At 43.1% G+C, this 11,445-nt stretch overlaps 1 protein-coding gene across 2 annotated transcripts; it reads right to left on the reverse strand.

Moving 5' to 3' along the window:
- Positions 1 to 8,704, reverse strand: PVALB (parvalbumin). Of its 2 annotated transcripts, XM_074826561.1 has the most exons (5): positions 8,557 to 8,704; positions 8,183 to 8,250; positions 6,129 to 6,261; positions 5,610 to 5,719; positions 1 to 224 (listed from the first exon to the last, which is right to left on the reverse strand). In XM_074826561.1, the coding sequence occupies exons 2-5, from the start codon at positions 8,241 to 8,243 to the stop codon at positions 196 to 198; spliced, it is 333 nt and encodes a 110-aa protein (XP_074682662.1). In that variant the 5' UTR covers positions 8,244 to 8,250; positions 8,557 to 8,704; the 3' UTR covers positions 1 to 195. The 2 variants fall into 2 exon arrangements, with proteins under 2 accessions (XP_074682662.1, XP_074682661.1); XM_074826560.1 differs by lacking the exon at positions 8,557 to 8,704 and having other exon boundaries at positions 8,183 to 8,338.
- Between the last annotated feature and the right edge of the window lie 2,741 nt (positions 8,705 to 11,445).

Consider the following 11,445-nt stretch of genomic DNA (forward strand, 5'->3'; position numbering starts at 1 on the left):
TAAAGCCCAGATTGATGTGACCTTTATTATTTTAACAGTGTCTTTCAGCACAATTACAGAGTTGCAGGATTGCAGAGAACAGAGCTGGAGTATAAAATAACATAAATAAATATAACGGGAGCCAAAGCAGTCAGCAGGAGGTGGTTGGAATTGGGCAGTGAAGGATGGGTGAAGGGTTTGCATTGGTCAAAGCCTTTATGATTCAGCCACCATAGTTGCAAATTCTGGAGAAGGGAAAAATTTTTTTAAATGTTAAAAAAAGAAAATGTAAAGAAGGAGGAAGCATATTACAATGATTACAGAGTCACTGGTGTAGCAGAAACATCACAATAACAGAAGAACAATGAAATCCAAGTTAATTAAAAGGGAAAGTATGACTTAGGAAATCTTACAGTGAAATGAAAGGGTTTTCTGAGGGTAAGGAAGAAATGCTATACATGCCAGACTGTCAAGACTGTCCACCGCTATTCATCTGAAGAACTTGGTTAGTTCCCTGTTATTCCTTTGTAAGTCTCAATGGGATGAAGGCAAGAACTAGAAATTTAATTTTGCAGTGAGATAAATTTCCTTTATATCAGAGTTTGGCAAAGAGAATCATTAATGAGTCTTTCAGAGTATTCGCATCCCTCTATTATAAATATATTACATTCAAACTCAATTTTGTAAGGGCAAATTGACTGAAAATAACAGATTACAAAAACAGAAGGCTGACACCAACCTATGTAGCAATCTTGACCACACTGGTGATAATGAGAAAAATTCCTGTGACTGCAGAGGACCAGGACTTTTCCCTGTGTTTTTATTAGTTTTACATCCATAATATTTACATAAATGTATCTATCTGCAGTTTGGGGTTATTTTATGCTTTGGTGTATATATAATGGCTTTCAGCAGGATGATAAAGTGTGGAAAAGGCACATTTGTATCCTGGTGCGTGGCATACTGCACTCTGAATACTGTATTACCCAAGGAGGTTATAATTCCTAACTCCATCTAACCTTGGAACAGTTACACATGAGAATACCTTCACAGTTGTGTGTGCCTCAGAGCACTGGAAATGCAGACTGAAGGGAATCCCAAGAAGGGCAACAAAGATGATAAAGGGATTAGAGGGTGTACAGAGAGAGTGATTTACAGGTTTAACTTAATCAGCTGAGAGGAAGATGACAAATAGGGAAGGCCCAAGAGAAAATTATTGAAGTTTGCCATAATGAAGGGTAATGCCTTGCAACTAAAAAAGATAGAAGATGAAAATTTTAACATTTTAATGTTCAGTTGAAAAATGCTAAACTCTAAACAAGTGAGATCTTTACTGACTGGTGTGTGCAAACAGATAGCACTTTTGATGACGTGTCCAAAAACCACGTTGCCAAATGCTGTCAAACCACACTGAGAAATAAAAGTGTCAGAGGGTTTAAATGAAATCCAGATTTATCCGTAATTTTGAAAGATGTAAATCCAAATTAGGATTAGTGATGCAGATTATTTAACAAAAATAAATCCTGTACACAGTGGGTACATAGATTGAAAGTGTTGCAAACTGAATTTAAGAGATAACATAAAGTGCTTGTGATAGAAACCCAAACTATTCTGGGCAGAAAAGGAAAAAGGCTATGATTATTAAATCACTGTGTGAATAAATCCTGCAGAAAGAAACATGAACTGCAGTGGATGAAACCTTTCCAAAAGGGAAAACTAACTATGCATATTCTATTAGAATGAGTTGTCATATTTGCTACAGCTAAATTAAATCCTTTTTATAATAATATGTATCAACAGGATATATTTGAAAAAGGTTATTCAGACTTGCAGCCAAATATTTTCCATAATACATTCTGATAGTGATTTTATCACTTAATGGCAATATATTTCACGGGTACTTTCTGATAGCCAGCAAACCATAAAATACTCCTTCATGAATAACTGCTATACACTTTCTACTTTTTCCAGGATTCTCAATATACTTTAAATATTTCAAGGATGTTCTAGTTGAATAATCTTGTAAACTAGTTCACTATTTATTTTGACATGAAGGTAGCCCAACCACAGGTGGTATTTGTGGAGGTAGAGTGTATTCGTATATGCAAAACTTCTGAGATAAGGCACTGTGTGTTAGCTCCTGCCACTTGTAAATGTTTATTGCCGCTGTCTGGCCTGTAAGTGAGAGAATCCCTGTGACTGACTACATCCTCTTCTCCTGTTGTAATTCTCCTTCCAAACAAAATCGTTATATCTTTCTTTGCACAAATAATAGTTTTAAATTACAAGGATTTAGACTATTTTGCCATGTAAAATAATTTACTAGCTGTCTTTTGTCAAAGCTCCGACTTAAAAGGAGAGGAATGTTTCACTGTGTTCAGTATAGTTTGGTAGTATACACCAGCCTAATGCATACACTGCAGTATTTTACTGAAATGACAGATATAGTTACAGAGAACATGTTGTAGGCTAATGATTTCTCATTCAAAAAATGCTTTTTACATTATCTGTACAATAGCAAATCTGTTTAGGAAACTTCATAAGTAATGACTTACACTAATTTATTTTAGAAGATACAAGAGCACAAAGAAGGATAAGAAAAGAAGGACTTCCAGAATATTTTTCTTTTTTGTCATGACTTTTATCTGTGGCAAGGTCATGACTTATCAGTTGTATTTTGAATGCTAGATGTCTTATTTTTACAACATTTAAAAAAGTAATTGAAGCATTTTAAAATATTTGCAGAAGTTGAGCTGTATAAAGGAAAAGATTTTGACTTACTATAAAATTTGACTTACAATAAAAATTTGAATTTGTTCTGTCTACAGTGCAGGACCTTTGAAAATTCTCTATGGACTAGAGAATTAGAATATTCTCTCAAGTTTATTAATATCAAGAAATGGAAAGGCACGATGTGCATGTTCAGTGCTAATACACAAAATAGATTTAAAAAGCCATTGTAATCAGAAATCTTAATTTTCTTTTCTTCTCTTTTTTATGAACATTGTCCTGAAGCTGACAGAGCTGCTTCAGCATCACTTCCCAATCCAATCTGGAAGCTAATGTTTGTAGTTTTATTAGGTAACCTGTCCTTGACCTGCAATTTTTTTCAGATTCATCATCTTCTGTTCACAGCAGTGAAAGATGGAGGGGGCTTGACATCACACAGAAGGTGATCATGTCTTGCATGAACATGTTGCAAGTTTTCAACTGTTTGAAACTGGCAGATCAGCCACAAATTACAAATATTGATAGGAAAAAAGATAAACTGGTGAAATTATTTTTGAGCTGAGTGGTCTTGTAGGAATGATAAAAGTTTAAAGTAGAAGACCTAAGAGAAAGTTTGTAATGTGAGACCCTAACTGGAAGAAGGCCACTTCAGTTGAGATTAACGTTTGTGATGATAAAGATGGCTCTGTGGTGTTAAAAATCCATGAAGATCAAGTTCTTACAACTGCTGTGGGCTCCTGAGGGACGGTGTTCAAGGGCCATCTAGTGAATTAACATTAACCCCTGTGAAAGGCTGCATGTTTGTGATCATTTACTAATGTACAAAGCTGATGTTTGAACCAAGAGGTAAAGGTAATGCCTGACAATTCAGTTACAGGGAAACAAACAAATGGTTTGCAACAGAAATATAGTATTGCAATACTGAATATGAATGTGATGTACATTCAAGACTTTACATTTTATTTACAGAGGCAGTTATAATCTGGAATTAGATTTAGGAACCAAAGGAAAAGCTGGAAATGATCTGTCATCCTCATACTTTGGTCACAGTCCCAGCTATTAACTTTGCATGTGTTTCAAGCCTTTCTGGTGTAACAATTTGCTGTTGGAGTCAAATTTAAGAAATGGAAAAGAAACCAATAATGTTGTACAGTAGGAATATGGCCAGAAGAAGCAAAAGAAAAAAGCCCTTCATTCTCTTCTCGTTATCGAGTATAAATTCAGAGTAATTCCCATTCAAAGTTAAGGAAGGGTAAAAGTTGCAGAAGAAAGAGATAAGGAGAAGAGGTGTTTCATATTGCTTTATTACAATGTACTGGCTTTCAGGCATTGTTTCAACTTTAAAAAAAAAAGTTATGGTCAATCTTAAATAAAGAAGTTAATGCTGTATTCTCTTGTATAAGCCAAAATCATTCTGCAATATAATTCTTCTAACCCAATTAATACTGCTTTTGTTTTGCAGCCTTCCGGGAATAACTGGAAAATGTTTCTGATGTGAGGTTGGTGGATCAGCTGTAAGCTTACTTACCTGAATCAAGTTTTCTTCTGAAAATCTTGCCCACTGATTTTAGTGCCACTGCCACTAATTTTAATGGGAATAAGGAGGACCCATATAATAAAGCATATGACATTTCAGATAATGACACACTCATTGGGTTCAGTAGCTCTGCTAAAGTTTAGGGGGAACTTCCGCTAGATGCTTCACAATTGCTCCTCTGCAACCATAATATAATCATGATCACAGAAATGAAGAAGCTTTAGTCTAGAAACAGGGTCATAGTCACTGATATGCCAGTGTGCTATGAACAGGCAGTTTAGCTAATATATTGCCTAACTAATATATCAGTGGCTAATTTTGTGTGTCATTTTTTCAGCTTCTGAATTAGAAGACTATGTTAGTTAACTGTATTTTGCTTTTCATCCCTTTTTTAATAGCTTTTATTTTGGAAAAAAATATTTTTTACAGATCCCAAAGATAGGTAACACAGAGAGATACGAGGTTTTTAAGGTATTTTTTTATATTTCAACCTATCATATGGCTTATCAATATGGTGAAAATTTAACAATTGCCTGCTGTCTAGGTGATTTAGTACTCTGACCACAAACTTCCGCTACTATCTCCTGCAATGAGGAAAGATTTAATTCAGAAATGCATTTCTTCATGTCTCTTCCAGTGTGTCTCAGGGATACAGAAAGGGGAAGAAGGATAAATTTTGTATGCAGGCTAGTTTGATTCATCCCAAGGGGGAATAGAAAACAGCAGTAATTTTTTAAGCTATGCTTTGAGAGAAAAAGTTGTACTTTTCTTGTAGTTCTCATATTTAGTAAAAGGGAGTGACAAGCTTTCTTAGATATGAAGACCCACATAAATACTAGTAAATGTTGGACAGACAGTTATTGTGTGGAAAATCAGTAGCAGACTGGACTTTGAGTTTTAAGAGCATTGCTTTGCTAAGTCATGCATTACATTCCTATTTACTAATCATCAAGCAGAAATGCTGGTACTCATATTTTTTTCTTTCTCTTTTCTAAGTTTTATATTCAAGCTTGGGTCTTTAAACTCTCAGTGTCCTGATCATCACCCCACTGAAACCAACAGAAAAATTAAAATAGTTGAAGCAGAAGTTGGATCGGTACTTAGTCCTATGCTGTAGTGTGCCTGAACTACATCTCGGTTTCTGTAAACTCTTGCCCCCTCTAGTGTCAGAACTCGGCTTCTGTTTCCCCTTAAAGCCTGCAAGCAAGGTATGGCAAATGTAGCAGGACTTGGCATTTCATTAAATCCCAATTGTGCCCTTCAGAAGGTCACAGGCCCCAGTGATTCCTAGATTTCCTCAGTTCTTGTATGTAAGAGTAATATTCGATTGTTACTGTGAAAGTTTACTCCTCTGATCACATACCATCAGCGCCAATTTTACCATCACCGTCCTTATCTCCAGCAGCCAGAAGAGCCTTCGTTTCTTTGTCTGATAGGTCTCTTCCATCTGGGGCAAAGCCCTTCAGTACAAACCTGAAAAGGATGCATGGAAAAAATGAAAGGTTTTTTTCCAGAACAGTTTCACTTTGTATTTATTTATAGCACTGATTTGATATGCAAGTTGGAATCCAGGGTTGTATCTTCTGTTGTTGACCTCTTTAACATTCAGGAGTGGTGGTTTACTCTGAAACTGCATTTGGCTGAAGAACTATCTGTAAGGTATTGATCATTCATGTCTTTCAGGGATCCTGCAATAAAAGTTACAACTAGCTACCTCCAACAGACTTTAGATCACATAATCAGCAAACAACTGATTATTGCACACAAGTACTAGTCAAGAGATTGAATTGTATGCTATTATCTAGAGTCTTGTAAAAAAAAGACAACAGGAAACTAGACTCTTAAGATGAGGCTATTTGAGAAAGGATGTATCTTTACTTACTTTAATTCGTCCTCTTCGATGAAGCCACTTCGATCTTTATCAAGAATATGGAAAACCTTCTTCACATCTTCTGGGCTCTTCTTTTTCAATCCTACCATCTCGAAAAACTTCTTGTAGTTAAAAGATTCAGCCGCTATAGGAGATGAAAAGCCAGAGAACTACTTAGAAAAATCATGGAAACATATACCAGCACATACCCATAGTTTTCTTCCATACTGCTGCATGTCCTGCCCTGGGAGGCACAGTCGAGCCTAGCTGTGGTAGGAGCTGGGCGTACGCAACTGCAATCATCCATGCTTTGCAGACACTAATGGAAATAAAGAAAGGGGGAGAGGGGCAGTGTCTCTGCTTTGCAGATGAAGATCTGAGCTCCAGAGAGATGGACATTTACCCAAGGTCACACAAGAAGTCTGTGACAGAGTTGGGAGCTGAAGTCTAACCTGCTTGGTCTTGTTTCAGTGCCTTAAAGCCTCCCCCCCCCCCCCAAGTTTACGCCAAAACAGTAATCTGAGAGCGGACTCCAACTATTAGATGGCTGTCACTTTTTGACATTCCCAGCCCTGGAAAAGACCAAACGCTCTTGCTCAACCATGGAGCCTAGTGACGAGAAGTGTTTAGGAGCACACGGCTATTTCAGTTCTGTTTGTTTTTTCCCTGAAGACTTTCTAGAAATCAGTGTTGCATTTCGACCGCTAAAGGTATGTGCAATCGTGGTTTGAGCTCAGACACTGCAAGGCAGCGCTGTACTGTATGCTGCCTGCAAGACCTTGTGAGGCACGATCGCCGGGGAGGAGAAAAAAAACCAAACAGAGCCCTTGAAATCAGAGCCGAGATAAATGAGTTTGCCTGCTCCACCTCTCCTGTCCTTTAACCGCACCCCCTTTTGTCCCACACATGTAGCCTAACGACTGGGGTGCGTATTAGAAATCGATAGTGACCTCCAAAACGTGCTGTGCACTTTTTTTTCCCTGCCTTCCCCGTGCATCCTTATTGCCGCCGCAGCTTTTCTTATGACATAAAATTAAGGAGGCTCAGTCTTTCGGGATCTGCTTGACAGATCTGTCATTAGTTGTTGCTAATTGCATCTGCTCCGGGACTTGGAGATGGCCCTAGAACAGGGGAAGCTAATGAGAAAAACAGCTGCTGGCTCAAGCGCAGCAGTTTGTTGGTCCCTTCGACTCTCCGGCTGCTGAGTTCGGTCGGGCTCAGCGGGTTCTGCGCTTCTGTCCGTTTGGGAAGGTCATTGCTCAGACCGGGACGGAAAGAGCCGGCGCTCCTGGGGGGTGCGATCAGCCAGCTAGTGTCGGGAGAGGGGGGAGATAACGTGCATCCCGGAGCACCATTTCTGGCGTTTCTTTGAGAGCAACCTTAACTACCTGAATCTCTGCAAGTACGAGGAGGGTTTGCTGTCAATTTAGGGGTGGCGATGAATTAGAGGGGTAGGGAATGTCTGAAACCTAGAGGAGTCTGCGAGGGAAGTACGGACCGCTGCAGGCATCCGTCCTGCAGAAAGCTTCTGTAGTCGAGCAGTGCACCCACTTGCTCTACTGTTGCCTTCTGCTCCATCCCAAAAAGTAAAGCCCACCCGGGGATTCCGCATAGGAAGTAAGAAAAGAGCGGCTTCTGATCTGCTTGTAACAAGAAACAGCAGTTCTGTAATACCTGAAACTAAATTTCGGGGGTGAGTGGGAAGCTGCCGACATCCACGGCTGACTTCCCTATCCCACATCAAGATATAATCCACCCTGGTTCGCCGAGGGTTTTGTTCCTTTGGAAGTATCCTCTCGGTAGAAACAAAGTCTGTCTGCAGTTACTGCTTGCCTTCCTTTAAAATAAACATTTCCTCTCCTTATGTGCAGGGCAACATTGCTGAGGATGCAGCCCTGTACTTGATAAACCTGTCAGGCTTTCACTGCACTTCTGAAAATACATCCTTATTTGATAGTTTGTCTAGCCGGATCCTCTAATCTTCCCCAAGCTTAAATAAATGCACTGCTATCCTAAATTGAAGAGACGAAAGGGGTGAAAAAGAAGGGGGGGAGGAAAACACTCACCTGAAAAGGCTCCCACAGCCTTCTTGATATCCTCAGCGCTGAGCACATCAGTCATAGCCATCCTGCAACTGTTTGAACAGGGAAGCAAGTGCGAAAAGATTAAAAAGTGCTTTTCTCATCATTTCTGCTCATATGACCAAAGCTGCAGTGCTGTGTGGGGATGGCACACCGGGAAAGGCTGGACCCGCGCCAGCTCTATAGCTCTGTGTAGATAAGTGCCACGGGCTGTCGCTCCCCAGTTTGCAGAGCACCAAGTAGTCCACAGACGCGAGGGCTCGGCTAAAGAGAGGGTACGGGGATGCCTTTGCGGGGACTGGGGTGGGGGAGGACGCGAGTGGGGGTCGCTCCCGGGGAGGCTGGCGCCTAAGCCTTACTGGAGCAGTGCCAGAGTCTGTCGTGATACCGGCTGGAGAAAGAGTTGTGCCAAGGTCAAGTTCTCGGGTGCGGTGGAATTGCTAGTGGTGCAGAGCAGAGCCTTTCCCTTTCGTCAGTCAGGACGAGCTTTACCAGCTAGATTCGGTGATGAGTAAGGAACTGCAGCATATGCCAAGCTTCAAGCTGCTCTTGAGGTCGGGAAGCAAACGTAATGTAGCTTTTGAGCATTTGCCTTATGGTTCAAACACTTTAAATATCTCCCCCTTCTCCCTTCCCCCACCCCTTCACACACATATTCCTTTTAGACCTCGTTTCTTTCGGGCCAGTCCATATTAAGCATCATCCTCACTGAATTAATTATCACATTCCTGCGAATCCTACAGATCCCGTTTGTAATGCACAATATGCTGCAGGATCTTCCGTGATGTGATCTGGTGAAAGGAGATGCGAGGTGACGACATGCTCGTGCGGAGCTCCGGTGCGGTGCTGAGCTCTGCGGGCGGGACCGGGCACTTCCCGGCACCGTCAAAAAACAGTTAGGAATTGTAATGTAGTGTCCAGGTTTGGTGGTGGTGGGTTTTTTTGTGGTTTTTGTTGTTTTTGGTTTTTTTTTTCCCCTCCAAGAAACTGTGCCCATTTTTTCACATGAAATATGGCAAGTAGTCCAACTCGTTCTCAGAGTTTGGGCGCAGGAGCCATTAGGCTGAGGTAGGCGAGGTTAGGGCCGGTGGCAGGGCAGATCTCTGCAGGGGGGCGGCATCTCCGCTCCAGGACAGACGGGGGAAGGGCCGGGGGGTGCTGGCGAGATCCCCGCGCTGCCATCAGCGGGTCCAGTCCGGTCCTGCTGACGCAGTCGCACCCTCGTCCTGAAAGGGGTCCTATCACACAGGAGGCGACGGGGGCGGCTGCAAAAACTCGGGTCGCTCTGTCGGGGATGCCTCGGCGCTTTTAAACGTCCGAGCCCCCACCCTTCCATCCGCTGCCCAGGTTCAGCTGTAGCGGGTGAGTCGTTAGCGTGCCACTGAGCGCACAAGGACGGAGGAGGAGGTGACACTGGGGTCTCCCCCTTTTTCCCCCCCTTTTTCTTTTTTAAACAGCGACTCTTCGTTGTGGAAGGGACTGTCGCTCTTCTCTCGTTGGAACTTTGTCTCCCATTTCCGTGTATTTCCTGAGATACAAGAGAGGCTTAGTTTTTCCCAAGGACAAACAAGGAGACGGGTGGGGGAGCCGAGTCCCCCAGAAAACTGCTGAAAAGCGGAAAACTGCTCTGTTTTCATGAACACAGTAGTCCTTGGTAAGCTTCCACAGAACAGTCAGGGCAAGCAGGATTATTAAGCAATATTCAGAAATCGTTATAAGTTGCTATAAGCAAATAAGTTGCAAAGTAGGTGATAATTTCCTTGTATCACTCACTAGGTTGAACACATCTTTCCCTGATCTACAGGGAAAGAGGAGCTGTGCGCTAGGATGCTGACCAGAGATAAACTGCAGCCCCACGAAGGGCTCCGCGCACCGTCCCGCGTGGGTAGTTCTCGCTCAGCCGCCCCCTTTGTTTCGGAGCCGGGAGGTGAAAGGGTGCAGTAAAGACAGTACTCGGGTTATTCGGGTCTCCTGGTTTAGCGGAGTTCAGCTTGAAGAACGGAGGCGAAAGAGCCTTGCGTAGCACACGCTGAAACCCAATCGTTACTCTGTTTTATGCTTAGGTTAGATGGAGACCGTCGATATACAGCTATTTACACGAGAAATCAATGTGCATGATCTTATGTAATTTGCGGCCCGTTACGTTCCCTGAACTGGCAGAGGAAGGAGGACAACCTTCTTGTCTCCAGTGCAGACGCCTCCGGCCTGATCCGACACCGCCGCCCGCTTCCTCGCTTTGCCAAGCTCAGCATCACTGCGCTCTGCAAAGGAGCTGGGCCTCGGGCTCCACAGCTTGCTTTCGTTCGAGCCTTTTGCAAACCCGTTGATGAGGAATCCTCGTTCTTGGAGCCACCTTTTAGCCTCCTTTTAGGTCCCTACAACCGGGGACGCTCCCTCCCGCCCGCCCGCCAGTGAGGATGCTGTCGTGGCGGGGACTGGAGTTTCGGTCAGAGCACACTTGGAAGGCTGCCCTCGGAGGGAACTCAAGCCGGGAGCTGGCAGGGGCGAGGCGCAGCGCTGCCTGCTGTGCGGGCAGACGCCACTCAGGTTAGCTAGCGTCACGCCAAGGCAACCGGCCGGAAGCTCGTTCCGGGCCCGTGTGCCGGGGATGGCAGCCCGGCAGCTCCCTCCGCATCCCGAACGATGCGCGAGCCGCTCCGCTTTCCCTCGGCATCGGATCTGTCAGGCCGCTACGGCCTCATCATGCTGTGAAGGCGAAAAGTGAGAGGTGCCAGAAAAAGGAGGCTTCAGATCAGGTGGAGCCATTTGTACAGCGTAAATAACATTTCCCCCAGCTCCCCGTCCCTTGCTCAGAAGTCGAGAGGCGGTGCCGTCAACGGGTGTAAAAGTGAAAGCAGCGGCACACCGGGGATCTAGCATGGAGGGGTGGCCGAGGCCCGTCTCTAACCTCAGCAGTGCATCCGTTTTAAGGACAGCTAGCAAACTTCTAGAAGCTTTTAACCACCGAGCTTTAGTCAAAACTGTTATTCTAATATAAAAGGCGTTTCACGAATTGGCGGTTTCACACTCGACCCTTCGCCTTTTTCTCATCATCCCCGCGAGATGAATGACGCGTTTTTCTTTATTTCTGAGATTTTGCCAATTTTCCTGCCCGAAATATTTGCAAAATCTACACCGTGGATTTCCAAGTTGTCTGCACAGAAGCTTTCGTATAGATCAACTCCCCCTTCCACCAGCGCCAGAATGATGATATCCTTACTAAGCAAACGATCGAGTAAATTAAGTAA

This window comes from Strix aluco, chromosome 5 (assembly GCF_031877795.1).
Source record: "Strix aluco isolate bStrAlu1 chromosome 5, bStrAlu1.hap1, whole genome shotgun sequence".
Lineage (NCBI taxonomy): Eukaryota > Metazoa > Chordata > Aves > Strigiformes > Strigidae > Strix > Strix aluco.